Raw genomic sequence first — 19,116 nt, 5'->3', positions numbered from 1 at the left:
ATTTTACTTTATTATTATTATGCAGCATGTTGTAGCCTTTGGTTTCGAAAAGCGCTATTATAAATTAAGGTTTACTTATTTTACTTTACTTACTAGTTTACTATATTATTGTGCTGCGGTCATTAGAAGGTCAGTAGAAGTTCTTAGACTCAGTGGGGGACCTGCACACTTTGAGAACCACAGCAGGAAACACACTCAGATCAGTTATTAAACTCACTCTTGTTAATATTTCATGCTTAAAGTTAATATTCTGCACCTGGTTTCATCATTAAATTTTAAAAAGAAAAAAAAAAGTGAAAAAAGGGGGGGGGGGGCTTCTAATAGTGTCTGTGGTGAAAGAACATCAGCAACATGTTCATGCTTTGTGTGCAATACAGACTTTGACCACAAGGTGGAAGCGAATCACAAAGCAAATCATGAACTGTCATATCAAACACAGATTGCTACCAAGACAGCAAACATGAATTTGAGCTATTTAAAAGAAAACTCTACCATATAACCTTTCAGCTGGATCAGCTTAGTCTTATACACCAAAATACTGCACAGCATCTAATTACACCAAGCACTTCTACAAGAACCTTAAAGGAACACTCCAGACAAAATAAATCATGTAAGCAATGACACAGCTGTTGTAAACATGCCTACTCGAGTCTTCCAGTGATGACACAGCAGGCTCATACAGTACTGGAACACCAGGCTGAATTACACGATTGGATTGTAAAAAGTATAGACGTCTTTAACTTAGCCATATTCATGCTGTATATTCACCAGCGTAGCGTTACGGTGCATATCATGGAATAAAATATCAGCAACAGGCCTCGTCCCAGATGAAGATCTACAAAAGTAGGATTAGGATTGAATGTGCGTAGCTCTGGCTTTGTGTAGCCCACAAGTACATGATGATAAACATTTTGTGGATTGTGCTGTGTAGACTGGTGACTTTTTCTCCAGGTTAAATATGAAGTTCTTTGTAGAAGCAAATGTGAGGGCTTGTCTTACAGCTGAACGCAACCTCAGAGGAGCATGTTTGCTAATAAAATATATTCAAAAAAATCTATTCTTCCTGTCTTGGACGACAAAACGAACCACAAACATACCATACAGACCATCTCTAGAGGTTTTTTGCATACAGTTTACTTGTGGGCTGTTTTAGAGGGGTCCAAGTTCACACTCTGGATGCACCAATATTAAATTCTACAGGATTATAAATAACTAGCAATTTCACAGATTCATGGTATTGTCATGGCAAGACAAACTAGCAACTCAATTTCCCATAATGCACCATGAACTACAAACATGGCTGAGGACTACAACTCCCAATGGAACACAGGACTAATCACACACACCTGTTCCCAATCACACTGACAATCACAAAACACTACTTAAGAGAGTGTTCATTCACATAAACGCTGTATTTCTACCAAACGTACCTGTAATATGAAACGCTGAAGGCTGGTGTTTCTTCAGTAGCTCCGTTTTAGATCTTCACTGCTTGTACACAACTCTCTACAAATCTGCTTACTTCACCTGTCCTCTTCTTAATATGGAGAAATTACAACATGGGTGACGCAGACTGATTTCCATTTGACCTTAACTTTACCTTAGACTCCAGACTGCTTGTTTAAACAAAACCAAACACTGACCCATCCTCCTGCGTGAAGTTGCCCCCACACCAACGCAAAATGTCAGCAAAATATTCTCAATCGTTTGTGCTGGTTTGTGCGGTAAAAAATTTTGTTTGTGCTGCTTCAATTCTGGAGATATTAAAAGAATATTCAAAGGTCATTCTGGGGTCACCCAGCCCCCCCCACATGCTCCAAATTAACCCGAAATAGTCTCAATTGTTTGTGCCGGTTTTTGCCGACTGTCTTTTTTATTTTAACAATACAGTTTAAGTAACAAGGTAAAAACCAAACGACAAATCACATTAAATAGTCGCATTCACGTAATTGTTAGCTATCCACTGTGCGTTTTCAACTTTTAAGGGACACAGCGGATCACAGGATGTGTGAAATGTAACATGAACTCCAAGATAAGTGTTTTTACTTGTTACTGTATATGTTGTTATGAGAATAACAGTCGTAATATTACCATTGTCATAAATAAATACATGCACCATAATCGGTTTGCTGTAGCTCTGTTTATACATACATAGGCCGTGTGTGTGTGTGTGTGTATATATGTTTGTATGTATGTATATGTGTATGTATGTATGTGTGTGTGTATATATATATATATATATATATATATATATATATATATATATATATATATATATATAATTTATATGTGTGCATGTGTGTATGTGGAAATTTAATGACTTAAATGACTCAATAAATTAAGATTTAAGATTTTAAGATCAGCACAAACCAGCACAAACGAAGATTTCCATTTTACTTTAACTTTACCTTAGACTCCAGACTGCTTATTTAAACAAAACCAAACACTGGCCCATCCTCCTCAAATTTCAGCACAGAAAGGAGGTGAATGAGTTCATCAGGTTGCCTTTAGTGAGGAACAGCCATGTGTCAATAATCAGATCCAACACTCAGCATACACGATATTATCATGGCTGCTTTATAAAATCATCACTGCCTCTTCTTGGTAACTTGGAGGCAGCATTTTTGGGCAGTGAGATAAAATCTAACCCTTTGTGAAGACAGAGGAAAAATGTAGAGGAATCTTAATCATAATTATTGTAAAATGATAGATCTAGAAAGGAACTACAGAATATTATAATCATAAAGGAAGATCTACATGATGTATTAAAGGCCAGAAACAGGTCAGGACTAAATTCTTACACACCTTACAATTTTAGGAGAAGTGCATTGGGACTATTTGAATAAAGAGTCCTGTTTTACATAGGAAACGAAGCAAGGCAGAGTGGAAGTAGTCACATGCAAACCTCATGACCTGCTCAGATGAACAAGTAGGAGGATCTTTACCTGTCATGGTGGTGATGATGATTGTTCTAATAGGATTTTCAGTGCATGTGTCTACATGAAAGTATATTTTTACTAATGAAATAAATCTGGTGTTTGGATCTGTAGCACCTCCAGTTTTGTTTGTGTTACTGATTGTTCTACTGCCGACTTCTGGTCAATGTAAGTATTGCAGTTAATATTATCTGTAGAATTACATTTTATAGAACACCTTTCTAAATTCTGTGTCATGTCACAGCAAACCAATGACTACATTTCCCATCCTGCACTGCGGCCTACAAACATGGACTACACTACACACACTCCCCTGTTGCCAATCGCACACTCACTCCACAGTATAAAAGAGACTTTTTGAACACCATGACTGCATAGTTTTGAGTGTATTCTCGTTAACAAGTTGTTCCTCGTTTCGATTCATGGTTATTGACTTTGTTTCTCGTTTTGGATTCTAGCCTTGCCCAGTTTATGCCTGTTTGGAGATCGCTTGACCCATTGCCTGTTTTGACCATGCTCTTGTATCATGATTTGGATTTGTCTGCCTGTCTCTCTCTATTAAACGTCTTTTACTACACTTGTATCCGTCCTAACCTCCCTTACATTCCGGCACGTGACATTCTGACTACAAAATAGTTACAAGAGGTTTACATTTAAAATTGTTTATTGATGATATTAATGTATATTATTAAAGCCTTTAGGTACAGAAAATGGAAACAAAATACAAGAAATGAGTATATATTTATAACTGTAGATGTGGAAGAAATAAATGACAGTAATAATTTGAAGTGCATTATATATGACTGTTCAAAGTACACACAGTGTATTTACAGGTTCTGTTACATTCACTATATTCTATATAAGAATTATTCTTTACTACAACACACTGATGCATTAAACCCAGTATTGAACATACCCTCTCTGACTTTCTCCTTATCACTGTGTTCAGTGGCCTCTTGCAGCAAAAGCTGAACATGTTCAATATTAAAAAGTTGCAGTGAAATCTGACTTTAAAATTTCGGTTGCAAAGTCAAAGTGGGCGTGTTCCAATCAGACCAATTAAATATGTTTATTCCTCTACTTCTGGCTAATCTTGTCCTCTGACACTGCCTACTGATTAAAGCTTAAATGTTGTAGGTTAAATAAAATTTCAGTCAGTTTGAAATCTGCTTGACTTGAAGGTGAGCATTTAGACGTTACAGATCATCCTTTTTCTTGTGGAAGATGTTTCCATCTGGCTGCACCTTCCAGGTCACTGTGGTGTTCTCCAACATGCCTTTTTCCTCCAGTTTCTGTTTGATCTGAGGATCAGAATCAGGATTTAATTACTCAAGCCAAAAAGAAAAGGAATACGTGTCACCGAGAAGACAAGAAATAATAAAAGGAGCAAAATTCTTGAGAATAAAAGAAATTTGAGAGTAAGAAATGCTAATATGGGTTTCTCCAAATTTCAGAGACATCATGTGACTCACCTGATCTAAAATGGACGACTGCACAGCAGGATCAAACACACTCCCATCAGACTTCACCTGCAGTCTCATTATCTGACTCCTCGCTGGGTAAACTGTGGAACACACACACACACACACACACACACACACGCTTTAATTTCTCCATAATGTAAAGTTTTTCCTCTTCAGGACACTGCACCGTCTGAATGAATATTATGATATATGGCTTAACGAGTTAAATCTTAAATGAACATTAATTGCACAGACACTCCTTTATGTGTTAGATTTGATTACGTTATCATTTTGTTTATGGTATATTTATATTTTTATACAGTAAAATTTCACAATCATATTTCTAAATGACTTTTTGCACCAAATGAAAACAAATTGTGTTTAATTTGAACTTCGTCTCCTTTCGTCTTCTTGTGCCGTCATTTGCTCATGAACTGTGAGCTACTTTCTGCTGCATTCAAATATTTTAATGAGCTCTCATCAACCATCCCTTCACTTTATTATCTCAAGGGAAGTTTGCTCGATATAGCGGTAAATTTCTGAGAGACAGTTTACCCAGAAGGCACTGAACACTAACAAATTGTAGATGAAGGTGTTTATAAGCATAAAAAGGAGCATTTGTTGTTAATATTATTATTATTATTATATCATAGTATTTTATTTTTACTTTCTTCTTTTGGCATCTGAAGATTTTCAAAAATGTAATTTTTCTTCAAACAAGATACAGAAAATAATGTAAAGCTTACATAAATATTTAATTCATTTTTGGGTTTTTTGAAGTCAACATTGATTTGATATTAGAAGCAATAGCAGAAAGAACAAAAGACTCACTGGTGTGACAGAAGAAATAATGCAGGTTGGTGCATTGTTCATCGTAGAACAGTCCGTTATTAACCACTGCACAGTCCTCGTAACCCCCAGCATTATCAGGTTGTCCAGGAGCCCATGGGATGTTTGAAGCGATGGTCCCGTCTGACCACTTCCAAGTGTCTCTGTAAAGCCCAATCCAGGAATCACCCTGGGTATTCTTCACCTGCAGTAACATGTCGTTGTCTGAGCTGTTAAGAGAGCTGGCCAAGTCTGTGTGATGTGTTCGGCAGTAAGTTTGAGCTTCAGGCCAGGTCAACAGAGGACTACTGATGCTGATGAACCTGGCAGCACCACTGAAATTAGCTGTGAAAAAATAAATATACAAAAGTCACGTCTCTGTCTCACAGACAATATGATACCAAGATACAACCCAAAATGTGAAAAACCAGCCATCAAACCAAGACTAGGCAAATAAACATCAGGATATTGACTCACCATTGTAGCATATGAAGGGGAATAGGTCTGTACATTGTTTATCCAGCCATCCAATATCTCCACTATAGTAACCTATTATAACACACGCTTGTTTTCCAAGACGATTATCAGGCTGTCCAGGGACCCAATTGGTATAAGTGACACTCGTCAGTGGGAGATGGTTTAAGGACCAGCTCCAGATATTGATATCGTTGTACAATCCGACCCAGGCAGATGTTGCCAGACCTTTGCTTGCTGCTTCTTTCTCAAATAGTAGCCAATCAGTATCACTTAGGATTGTTGCCAGGTCAGTGTACATCACCCTGCAGTAACTCTGTGCATCAGGCCAGGTCACCCGTGTCATCGTCAGGTTATAATTGTGAGGGACGGTTCTCAGGACGGATACAGTGACTGGGACCAGACCTGCTGGTGATATTATATTTTATGAAACACACAGTAAACTTTAACTGGTGAATATCTGAATATAGATAATCCTAATGGCTAAATTAAAGAATTAGCAATGTATAATGAACAATTCAATCCTTCAGTTCAGTTCAGTGACAATAAGTAAGTCAGTGATTTAGTTGTGCCTTGTTTTCTTTCCTCGCTTGTAAGCTCCTTCCTCTGAGGGTCTGAGGAAAAGATACCAGAATAGGAAACATGTACAGGAGGAATTGAGGAAATACATGATTGCCAAATCAGACCTCGCTTACTGACGTGACTTTAGTTACTGATGACTTGTTGCACATGGCATATAAAATAAATCTACATGCAGAGAACTGAATAAATGTAAATCTTATTGTGTGTCCAAGTAATGCTTAATTACTTTACTATAAATGTTTTAATTTGTACAACATTATACTACACACTGGACTCTGGAATGGAAAAGTCTGGATTTTTGTGAATCTCTATTTATTTTTATCAGACTAACTTGCAAATGAATGATTTAAAATACTGTAGAACATCTGAGGTCAGAGTTCATATAAAGCTGCCATAAGTGCATTTTGAGTCGCGTAGTGGCTGTCAGAGCAGAGTATAATTAGGATATTTGTGGAGATGGATGCAGAATGCAGAACTTCTTCATTATGGACCAAACAACAACCAAGAAATAAACCAAAACAGCGAAAACCTAAAAAACTGGAGAACAAGGCGCTAAGTTAAAACTTGAAAGAACAAAAACTAAACTCAGGGCAAACAATAACCAAAATCTCACTAATCACAAAAACACAAACATGAACTCAAACTTAATGCACCGACAAACAAAGAGGGAACACGGGGAACTTAAATAAGGAGTCTAATAAGAAATATAACACCGGTGTGACTGATCCTAACAGGAAATGGGGGAAACAACAGAAGATTAAATTCGACACAGTGAGTGTCGGTGCCCTCTAGTGGTCCAGGGAGGAACTGCCTCTGGTGGGCTTCATCTCATCTACCAACCTCTTCATCGAATCAGTTTTATTATTTATTTCACAAAGTTTATAAATTAAATGTTACATCTTTAATTTCGAAATGATATATATATATATATATAAATAAAATAAAATAAAATTTAATGAGTAAAATAAATAAACTGCTACACTTGCGCTGAAGTCAGTAAAATAAAGTATAAAGAGACAGCAAATGATAAAGGCAGAGGAATATAAAGTTATTGTTTATTTACAGTTTAGTAAAATCAGATATAAATAGGGTTAGAGGTAAATGTAATATTAATTAGTGGTTTATAAAAATGCTCTCACCAGTGAGAAACAGGAGAAGCAGATTCAGCTTCATGATGGACGGACAGCTGAGGAGTCAGAAAAAAAATCACAATCTGAAGGACAAAATAAAAGTATGTAAGTATCAAATACAAAGTGATTTATTTGTGCAACTTTGTAAATGATTCTCTAATCAAGCTTTCCATCATGATCATGATCAGGTGTCAGGTTAGAGCCGATAAGCTTGCGGGACTACAGCATCCATCAGCACTGCTCATGTTCACGTCACTCACCAAGTCACATGATCACAAACACCTGGAGCAGGTTTATGCACAATGCAGCACTAGTATTTAACTTGGAGCGGGGTATGGGGGTGTGGATGTATTTACCCAGAATGCTGTAGTGTTATGTATAGGTCTATGGCACGTCTGATCATGCATTAATTTATCGCCTGCGCTACACTATACATCAGACAGTGGGAACGGACAGCGTTCAGACACGACATTCTTCTCTTCTTTATAGTTCTTCTCAGGCAGTTTCTATCGCGATATTGTTATTAAAATTGTCCAGAGCGTATTAGTGTAACACGAGACTGGATATTAATGCGCGAGCGCGAATCTCTTCCCAGGCGGAGTTCCTTCACTTTCGCACAAAACTCGGGGCGCTTTCGACATTCTCTCTGCTCTCGCACAGATACTGCGAGTGCACGCGCACACTCGGTCCTGTTGACTCAATCTCTACTTTCTCTAGAATGATCCAATCTCCTGTATTTAATGTTGTTAGAAGTTATCGACCAAACACAAGAAGACATCCCAGATGGAATTAATTGTAAATAAATTAAGGATTCATTAATAGCTAGTTATTATTAATCATCAGTAATTATTTTTTAGGTGTTTATAAAAAGCTTTAGTGCACTGTCATATATATACACACACACACACATTTATATGGGGGGGGGGGGGTGCTAATGATGTCAGATACATAAATAAAGATAAATAAAATGCCATAAACAATAATGTCTGTACCTGTAAGCCGGTCTCAGTTGCATTTCTGGTTGTAAAATCTAATGTAAAGACACATGTTGAGGAAATCTTTTATGTAAATATATAGATATAGACAGATTAAAAGATCCATTTGCAGGAACCACAGGAATAGGAGTATATTTCCGATCTAAATATAGAAATGCCATGTAATCCAGGGGTGCAAAATTCAGTTCCTAGAGGACCACAGCCCTGAAGAGTTTAGTTCCAAACCTGCTCCAACACACTGTAGTTTTCAGATAATATTCTGATTTATAGCTGAATCAGGTGCATTTGCTTAGGGTTAAAGCTAAACTCTGCAGGTCTGTGGCCATCCAGGAATGTATCAGTATTGAATGAATTGCTGTTATAGTAGGATTAACATACGTAGAGGAAATAAAGCATGACAGAGTATATAATATGTTCTGGTTCAGTAGTGGCATCTGGCCAAGTAATTTTTGTTTGTCTGTATCACATTTTTGTAGGGGCATAAAGTCATAAAAACCAGCTGAGTTTATTTGTGTAGCCCAGTGCCATGTACAGTATCCATGGGAACAACCGTCTCTGTCTCTGTTCCTGAATAGGCGGTTCCATTCCTAATGTAGTCAGCTGCAAAATCCTCAGCAGGTGGAAAGAACTGAGGTGGGATCTGAGAGGTTCTGAGATGGGCTGCAAAAAGAGCATCAGGTGTGCCTTTGGATGGGATTGTATGTGTATTCCAGGCATGGATGAAATTCTGTAGCCCAACCATGCAGCATTTTGATGCAATGGCAGAGACACAGTGCTTCCAAAAGGGGTCATCAATGTCCAAAAAAACATTTTTGACCAAGACACACAATGTGTACTTAACTGGGCAGTTTATTCGCGAGTTGATTTCTACCCACTTTCTTTCAGCAGTGTGGTTGTGTCTTGACTGATTTTGAATGAAATGGTGCCTATTGACATTAGTGCGAAAGGCCCGAAAATGATCTTGTTGATACAGACATAAGTAAAACTCTTAGTTCAAAAAGGCCATGGCTCAAGCAGGTGACTCTGTAGGTACACCTCGTCATAAATGATAAGATTATTCTTGATCTGCATTACAGAAAATCCCAAAAGTTTCCCACTGAAACCATCAGAGACAACAACTTCCGTCATTCCAAAACCCACGAGCTTTTCATTTTGGTCCGGTTTGTGACCAGAAGACTCAGCGGAATAGACATGGGGATTCTTTTAGCGAGCAGATCCCTCTCTTCGCATCTGAGTGTATTGAGGGTAATTTGTGCCTTACAGCTCTTTCACCCAAGCTGTATCCCGAAGCTCTCAACATCCCAATCATCATCTTTATACCGTACACAAGGCCACAAACAGTAACTGCTGGAACGACTACATCCACACCATCTCTCCCTGGCCGTGCAAAATCAAAATGATCAATGTTCCTCGATGCGCAGAATTTAGAAATGGAGGAAATACTGGAGCCTCTCCCGAGTCCATGTTGCTGCTGTAGGACCTCTTGAACTTGTTTGCATCACAACTCCTCTACTAACCTGCGGATTACACTTTCATAATCATCAAGCGCACTCCACTCACACATCGTCCAGAACAATATGTGGCTGTTAACGCGCAGTCACAGTTAATGGAGGTCTGATGTAGCCGAAACGTTAATGCATGATCGGATGTGTCATAGGCCTATACATAACACTACAGCACTCTGGGTAAATACATCCACACCCCCCCTTCCACACCCCCTCCATCCCCCGGCGGTACCGGTACGGTCCAATCCGAGCGCAAAACATAGAAAATCAGAATAATGAGTCATGTTTTTAAATGTTTGTTCAAAAATCAGACTTGGATGCAACAACTCAAACTTGTAGAATCGAAAATTAAACTGAGAGACAATTATCTGTTTGTGGATTATTCCAAAGAAATGGAAAATGAGAGTTTGAAGCGAATTGAACAAAGAACTGCAAAGAGTTACACGGAAAGAGACCAAGCACAGTCTGTCACGTGATGTAAATGATAATACCAGAATAAATGAACACTGGAGTTTATTCTCTGATACAGGGAAGATTACTGGCGCTTTTTAATAAGAAACACAACTATGTTTACATTTACTTACAAATAAAATAATTCAATAAGTTTATCAGTGCACGCCAAGGGATTTATTTTATGTTCTGAATATAAAAGTCTGATTGTATTTCTCCACATCTCCTAAAATGAGTAGGCTATATTTCTGGATTTAATTACATTAGACTGGAATTATTATTAGTAGTAGTATTATTCATTTGATGCGATATAAACCATTATGCTTCATCACTGTGGTAATGATTTATCATGTCATGACAGATGGAAGACTAGAGAGCTGATATAGATAAAGATATGCTGCAGATAGCTGGGCTGAAAACCGGAGAAGATTGATAAAGGTTCTAATTATATCAAATTATATTTATTTCTCAAGTTTATGCTTTTGTTCTTTTCATTTTTAAACTGATTCACAATCATGACGTACTAAAAATGTTGCCCGTTTAAGTATCTTCAATGTAGTTAACTACTTTTTGTCAGTAACTTGTAGAGGAGAGAACTACTTTTTTAAAAGTTCAGCTTGACTTTAGCTTAACTTCATCAAACTATAAAAGCTACAATTTCCAGGTGATTTCCCCAACACTGATAGAGACACACTGATTTCCAAAGATTGTGGGCTTTATTAGTTTTGTACAGTATTTCTTCAATTAAACCTTTAAACATTTTAACCATATTAGATTTATGTAATATTAATGCAATATATTAATGACTTGCTTAGCTTACTCAACATGCTACAATATTTCTTCATTAATTAATCATTCAGTTTGAAGAAATGTGCTACTTTTTACTTGCTGATAATTGGTTTATTAACAAACTTTAAATCAACGTGTTAAATGTTTAAGTTTCAGTCAATTCTAACAATAAGGATAAACATTGAGCATTAAAACATACCTGTAATATGAAACGCTGAAGGCTGGTGTTTCTTCAGTAGCTCCGTTTTAGATCTTCACTGCTTGTACACAACTCTCTACAAATCTGCTTACTTCACCTGTCCTCTTCTTAGTATGGAGAAATTACAACATGGGTGATGCAGACTGATTTCCATTTTACTTTAACTTTACCTTAGACTCCAGACTGCTTATTTAAACAAAACCAAACACTGGCCCATCCTCCTCAAATTTCAGCACAGAAAGGAGGTGAATGAGTTCATCAGGTTACCTTTAGTGAGGAACAGCCATGTGTCAATAATCAGATCCAACATTCAGCATACACGATATTATCATGGCTGCTTTATAAAATCATCACTGCCTCTACTTGGTAACTTGGAGGCAGCATTTTTGGGCAGTGAGATAAAATCTAACCCTTTGTGAAGACAGAGGAAAAATGTAGAGGAATCTTAATCATAATTATTGTAAAATGATGGATCTAGAAAGGAACTACAGAGTATTATAATCATAAAGGAAGATCTACATGATGTATTAAAGGACAGAAACAGGTCAGGACTAAATTCTTACACACCTTACAATTTTAGGAGAAGCGCATTGGGACTATTTGAATAAAGAGTCCTGTTTTACATAGGAAACGAAGCAAGGCAGAGTGGAAGTAGTCACATGCAAACCTCATGACCTGCTCAGATGAACAAGTAGGAGGATCTTTACCTGTCATGGTGGTCATGATGATTGTTCTAATAGGATTTTCAGTGCATGTGTCTACATGAAAGTATATTTTTACTAATGAAATAAATCTGGTGTTTGGATCTGTAGCACCTGCTGTTTTGTTTGTGTTACTGATTGTTCTACTGCTGACTTCTGGTCAATGTAAGTATTGCAGTTAATATTAATTGTAGAATTACACACTATAGGACGCTTATTTCTACAATGTCTACAGAATAGTTACTAAAGGTTTATATTCCTGTCACGTGAAGGAGGCGCGGACAGAAGCAAGTGCAGGTTAGGTAGTTTAACCCAAAAACAACAAGTCCAAAGTTTAATGCAAAAATCGACAACGTAAAACAGGCGGAGGTCAGGCGGCCAGACTCAACAAGACTCGGCAGAGAAACGAGAACAAAGTCAACACCAGGAACACAGACACGATATCACTGCTTGGTACAGACAGAGAACAAATCACCTGATCATAAACTTCACAAAGACTTCGTGTTCAAAACATTCTCTATATAGTGTGGAGAGAGTGTGTGAGATTGATAACAGGTGTGTGTGATTAGAACTCCTGAGAAGGTGAACATGTGTATGTGTGTATGTGTGTGTGTGTGTGTAGTTCTTTTCAGCCATGTTTGTACTTGGTGGTGCATTCTGGGAAATGGAGTCGCTGGTTTACTGTGTTAAGACAATTTAAAATTGTTTATTGATGATATCAATGTATATTATTAATGCCTTTAGGTACAGAAATGGAAACAAAACACAAGAAATGAGTATATATTTATAACTGTAGATTTGGAAGAAGAAAATTAAAGTAAAAGTGTCAAGTGCATTATATATGACTGTCCAAAGTACACACAGTGTATTTACAGGTTCTGTTACAATCTTCTATATAAGAATTATTCTTTACTATGACACACTGATGCATTAAAGGGGTCATTTGATGCTGTTTAATGTTTTCCTTTTTATTTAGTGTGTAATCTATCTTTGTGTGCATGTATAAGATCTGCAGAGTTACAAAGCTCATCATCATCACAAAGGGATTTATTCTATCTAACAGAGAGCACTGCTCCAGACCCGCCTAAAACGCCTTGACTGAAGTCCAGATATTACTTCCGCAAACATCTGCGTCACTGTTTGAAATATTAGCATAATCCCGCCCAAAGGCAGGCACGAAGAAAGAAGGCGAGACTTCAGTGAATTGTTTGGCGTCATGTCGTGGGGACGCTGTGTGTTTCGATGTTTCGAAACCCCTTTGTTTGGCCTTATGAAAACAGACAAAATTAGGAATCGGTGGTTAAAATTTATTTAGAACGCTGTTCCTGAGCAGTACAACCCAAACGTTTGCTTGTGCGCAGCGCATTTTACGGAGGACGGCCTCCTGAACCTGGGAGAGTACAACGCAGACTGTACACGAAGGCTACTCCTGAAAAATAGGGCGATTCTCACTTTGCTCGCACAATCTTGCACTTCTGAATCAGAACCTGGAAGTGTGAGATTATTTTCTGAAGAATCTGCTATTGACTGTTCGAATGTGGAGATTTGTGTTGTGGCCCAGGGCTCAGCTGTAGACCTCTGCTAATGTGCTAGCTAAAGTTTTGATATTCAGCTGTGGGAATTTTACTTCTAAAATTCACCTCCAGGGCGCAGCGCTGCATGTGCGACTCGTGACACAGGCTCTGTGTGTGTGTGTGTGTGTTTGTGTGTGTGTGTGCGTGTGCGTGTGTGTCTGTCTGTGTGTGTGTGTGTGTGTTTGTGTGTGTGTGTGTGTTTGTGTGTCTGTCTGTGTGTGTGTGTGTGTGTGTGTGTCCTCAGCTCTGGGTCTGGCCACTCTCAGCATTGCCCTGAGTGTGAGGATCTTCTTCAAATTCCTCATGGTGCTCTGCGCTGGATTTGATTTGAAAGAGAAGATCTTCATCACTCTGGCCTGGATGCCTAAAGCCACTGTTCAGGTCACCTTCACTTAAAGCCTCGTTACATACAGCTTATAACCTGTTTACGACACATTCACATCTCACATGTCTTTTCATTTCTTTTTCTTCTCTTATTTCCCTTTTCTTCTCTCCTTTCTTCTGTGTGTGTGTGTGTGTGTGTGTGTGTGTGTGTGTGTGTATATATATATATATATATAATGTTGTTATTTATGTGTGTAGTAAATAGAGATGTCCTGAGTCAGTGGTTTGTACTAATCAGGGAACAGGAAATGAAGGTAAAGTGAACGCTGCAAGCTGATTGGCTGATTGTCTCTCTCGACAGGCTGCGATTGGCTCGACGGCGCTGGACACGGCGCGTGTGAAGCAGGATGAGGAGTGTCAGCGTTTTGGTATGGACGTGCTGAGCGTGGCCGTTCTCTCCATCCTCATCACTGCTCCACTCGGAGCGCTGCTCATCGGCCTGTGTGGACCACGCCTACTGAGGAGACCCAAGAACCCCGAGTGGGGTGAGACACACACACAGAGATGGGAGGATGGATGAGTGGAGGAATATCTTGATGGATGGATATGTGGATACGTGTCTAGATAAACTGATGTGATTCTGAAATCTAAAAGTATAAACACTGATATACAGGCCTTTAACTCTGTGTGTGTGTTTGTGTGTGCGTGTGTGTGTGTGTGTGTGTGTGTGTGTGTGTGTGTGTGTGTGTGTGTGTGTTACAGCTGTAAGTCAGGGTACTCTGTCGCCATCAGATGCCCGGGTCACCTACGAGAGTGCAATCTGATACTTGTGGAACTTTCCAGAACAGGCAGTCAGAAGATCAGTACCTCAAACTCTGGCTTTGTGACTCTCCTGTGACTCTTCTACAACTCTACGATTCTTCTCTAACTCTATTTTGTCTCCTCTGTGACTCCCCTGTGACTCCTCTATGACTCTCCTGTGACTCCTCTGTTCCCTTGTGACTCTACTGTGACTCCTCTATGACTCTCATGTGACTCCCCTGTGACTCCCCTGTGACTCCGCTATGACTCCCCTCTGACTCTCCTGTGACTCCTCTGACTCTCGTGTGACTCCTCTATGACTCCCCTGTGACTTCTCTATGACTCTCCTGTGACTCCCCTGTGACTCTCTTGTGGCTCCCCTGTGACTCTCCTGTGACTCCCCTGTGACGTCTCTTTTTTTTTTCTTTCTTTTTTTTAAACAATTTTGACCATAGAATTTTGCAGGTTTGTTATGTATACACATTGCTCTTGATTATTTTAAGGCCTTTATTTTACATTTATATTTCTAAAGAGACGACTGAAAGCGGGAAATATAGACTAACATTATTTCTATTTAAGTGTTTGTTGTAATTTAAAAAAGGGATTATCTGTTTTAAAGATAAAACAGCATCATGCTGGAATTATGCCATTTTGCTTCTGGTATATTTTTCATGGATTATTTGTATTTATTACTAACAGTATATTGTATAGACATTGCAGCGTGTTACCTCAATACTGTACAAATAGGATCATACAGATGAATCATACAGGGATATTTTCATGACTCTGGTCAGTAATGACTCGGTGTATCCATTAAAGGATTATGACAATTATTCTAGGCATGATGTGATTCATTTATCTGGGAAATGTAAAAACGGTAGTGTGTCGGCACTTTTATTCTGCAATACAGACTTTAACCACAAGGTGGAAGCAGAGCTCAAAGCAAATCATGAGCGGGTTGTGGAGGATTGTGTTACAGGCAGAACACAACGCTTTATTATTTGTGCTCAGTAATTGTCACTGGTTCCCCTTCACTCACTCTATGCTATGAAATACTCTTTAGAAATATATTTCAATTAACACAATTAACGTTCAGTACACTGTTTTAAAATGAGACTGAAATCTGAAAGTGACTTCCTCTATCCTCTCTGAGAGACCACACGGGTAACACAGACCAAACTCACGCAACTATTCTAAAGACTTTGCTCAAGCGTGAGACTCTTCTGATTGTTCATCTACCTGTCAGGTGAGTTTATCTTTCCAAATATCATTTAGACAAATGTTCAGAAGGGCTGTCAGCGTCAGCGTCTCTGAAGAGTTTTGTACACAGTGCAGTTTGCCAGTTCACTCATGGAGCTGCTGCTGGGGTAAGAGTCTTTATTAGGCTCCAGATCCTCTGTGACTCTGAGAAAGCTCTTACTGAAAGTGAGTGAGGCAGTGCTGCCCCCTGGAGGCTCTAACATGCTCCGAGGGATTTCGGAGGTTCTAAATGCCATGTGTGGATGAATCAAGATCCATCCTGATGCTCTACTTCTGCTTGGAGCTTCTGCCCTCTGAGACTCACTGCTGCTGAGGGTTGGCCCAAATGTGTAGCCTAAAGGTTCTGGAGATTTAAAGCTTAAAACTCTTCTGTAATTAATAAAAGACCCTCATAATAATGACGATCATAATGAAACCAACCAACGATGACCTCGGACATCAGAGGCCTGGCTTGCAGCAGTCTGGACGGTTGCTGTGTAGATCACCTTCAGGACTGGCTGACAGCAAGATCAACACCGACGTCATATAAGGAATTCATTTTTAAATTTATGTGGATAGTTTTGACATGTTCTCTGTTAAGCTCAAGAGATCTCAAGTTGAGCAGAGCTGAAGTTTTGCAAAAGCTGGGATTGAATATACGTGAGGCTCGAGGAGACGAAGATGGTGGGGTTTTGGCGGAGGTCATTTTAAAAGATGAAGGTGCTATGACACCTGATTTTCTTTGTGGGATTTGGTGGCTTTGTGCTAAAAGCCTTGCCGCTGAATCTACAGGTTGGTGGTTTAAATCCAGCTTCTCCGTGTGTTTTATATGTTTTGTGGAGAAATGTTGAAGGTGGAGTTAATATGGCAGGTTTTTGTTGGCCGATGTCATTTTTTGGCATGCCATTTGCAGTAATCAGGCGTGGTTGCGTCTAGTCCCGCTGAACCCCATTATGAACGCAGTTCCATAGATTTGGGGAATTAGTAACTATGGGGGCAAATACATTTTCACACAGGCCCATTGGCCCCTTGCACAGCAGTGAAAGGTCATTAAGGTCATCTGATCAAGGTTTACTCTCCCTGTCTAGAGCTAGGCTGAAAATAAAAGGTGATTGTGCTTTTTCAGCTTATGCGGTAAATTATTAAAGTAATGTGCTTCTGTAAAGCCTTCCGTTATATATTTAATGTTCCTGCTCAACTGAGGTGTTCGACAGCATCTTACAACTCATGTGTTTACTATTACTTTTAATTCTATTTTACTTTATTATTATTATTATTATTATTATTATTATTATTATGCAGCATTTTGTAGCCTTTGGTTTCAAAAAAGCGATAAAGGTTTACTTACTTTACTTTACTATAGTTTACTATATTATTGTGCTGCAGTCATTAGAAGGTCAGTAGAAGTTCTTAGACTCAGTGGGGGACCTGTACACTTTGAGACCCACAGCAGGAAACACACTGAGATCAGTTATTAAACTCACTCTTGTTAATATTTCATGCTTAAAGTTAATATTCTGCACCTGGTTTCATCGTTAAATTTAAAAAAGAAAAAAAGAAAAAAAGAAAAAGGGGGAGGGGGCTTCTAATAGTGTCTGTGGTGAAAGAACATCAGCAACATTTCCATGCGTTGTGTGCAATACAGACTTTGACCACAAGGTGGAAGCGAATCACAAAGCAAATCATGAACTGGTTGTGGAGGATTGTGCTAGAGGCAGAACACAGATAATATTATGTTGTTGTGCAAATAAATAATTTAATGTTTATGCTCAGTAATTGTCACGGGTTCCCCTTCACCCAGTCTCTGCTTTAAAATAACTGAAGCAGATATTCCACAGAGAGAGAAAGATTCAAGACTGCAGGGTAACACTGATATGACCCAAATGATCATTTTCATTTGAACACCAGGCTGAATTACACGATTGGATTGTAAAAAGTATAGACGTCTTTAACTTAGCCATATTCATGCTGTATATTCACCAGCGTAGCTTTACGGTGCATATCATGGAATAAAATATCAGCAACAGGCCTCGTCCCAGATGCAGATCTACAAAAGTAGGATTAGGATTGAATGTGCATAGCTCTGGCTTTGTGTAGCCCACAAGTACATGATGATAAACATTTTGTGGATTGTGCTGTGTAGACTGGTGACTTTTTCTCCAGGTTAAATATGAAGTTCTTTGTAGAAGCAAATGTGAGGGCTTGTCTTACAGCTGAACGCAACCTCAGAGGAGCATGTTTGCTAGTAAAAAATTTTCCAAAAATCTATTCTTCCTGTCTTGGACGACAAAACGAACCCAAACATACCATACAGACCATCTCTAGAGGTTTTTTGCATACAGTTTACTTGTGGGCTGTTTTAGAGGGGTCCAAGTTCACACTCTGGATGCACCAATATTAAATTCTACAGGATTATAAATAACTAGCAATTTCACAGATTCATGGTATTGTCATGTCAAGGCAAACTAGCAACTCAATTTCCCATAATGCACCACGAACTACAAACATGGCCGACGACTACAACTCTCAATGGAACGCAGACACCACCTTCTCCTGAGGACTAATCACACACACCTGTTCCCAATCACACAGACAATCTCAAAACACTACTTAAGAGACTGCTCAGTCACGTCATTTATATTTTACCAAGCCTTTCCGTTGTTTTGCTTATTCTGGGTTTGAGTCTGCTTTGCATTGGGTGTTGATTTCTGTGTTACCTGCTTTAACCTGTTTTCCTGTTCACCTGAAAACTGCAGGTCTTTATTTATGTGTTTTGCCTTGCTCTCTGGATATTATAGTCTTTATTAAAGCTCTTAACTCCACTTGCATCTATTCTAACCCTCATTATGGGACAGGTATCACCATATTCTATTAATATTGATGATTACCAGCAAAATCCACCCTGAGAAGTCTGAGAAGGGTTACAGAGCTATACAAAGGCTCTGGGACTCCAAAGAACCACGGTGAGAGCCGTTATCTCCAACTGGAACAATTCAGCACAGTAGTGAACCTTCCCAGAAGTGGCGGACCCAGAAAGAGTGTCTTATTACACAGTTGAGGGTAAATCAAACCTGCAAATTAAATACTACATTGAATCCTAATGTCAGTGCAAAACTGTCCACATTT

The 19,116-nt window shown here is 38.8% G+C and overlaps 1 protein-coding gene and 1 long non-coding RNA gene across 2 annotated transcripts; one reads left to right on the top strand and one right to left on the bottom strand.

Moving 5' to 3' along the window:
* Window positions 1–3,984: 3,984 nt before the first annotated feature.
* On the bottom strand, window positions 3,985–6,083 carry LOC128604390 (macrophage mannose receptor 1-like). The gene is made up of 4 exons (XM_053619493.1): window positions 5,705–6,083; window positions 5,231–5,572; window positions 4,409–4,500; window positions 3,985–4,237 (listed from the first exon to the last, which is right to left on the bottom strand). The coding sequence occupies exons 1-4, from the start codon at window positions 6,045–6,047 to the stop codon at window positions 4,133–4,135; spliced, it is 882 nt and encodes a 293-aa protein (XP_053475468.1). The 5' UTR covers window positions 6,048–6,083; the 3' UTR covers window positions 3,985–4,132.
* Window positions 6,084–14,361: 8,278 nt separating this feature from the next.
* LOC128604389 (uncharacterized) lies at window positions 14,362–15,584 on the top strand. Its single transcript, XR_008385177.1, has 2 exons — window positions 14,362–14,495; window positions 14,713–15,584. It is a non-coding gene; the product is annotated as an uncharacterized LOC128604389 (long non-coding RNA).
* The last annotated feature ends 3,532 nt before the right edge of the window (window positions 15,585–19,116 follow it).

This window comes from Ictalurus furcatus, chromosome 29, assembly GCF_023375685.1.
Source record: "Ictalurus furcatus strain D&B chromosome 29, Billie_1.0, whole genome shotgun sequence".
Classification (NCBI taxonomy): domain Eukaryota; kingdom Metazoa; phylum Chordata; class Actinopteri; order Siluriformes; family Ictaluridae; genus Ictalurus; species Ictalurus furcatus.
Note: the sequence above shows the minus strand (reverse complement) of the source record. Positions and strands in the feature narration are given on the sequence as shown.

Coding starts and splice junctions, on each gene's coding strand:
- LOC128604390 (XM_053619493.1), bottom strand. CDS start 6,047: ATGACACGGGTGACCTGGCCTGATGCACAGAGTTACTGCAGGGTGATG. Junction 4,501..5,230: donor TTATTTCTTCTGTCACACCA/GTGAGTCTTTTG, acceptor TGTGTTCCACAG/TTTACCCAGCGAGGAGTCAG. Junction 4,238..4,408: donor AGTCGTCCATTTTAGATCAG/GTGAGTCACATG, acceptor TCTGATCCTCAG/ATCAAACAGAAACTGGAGGA.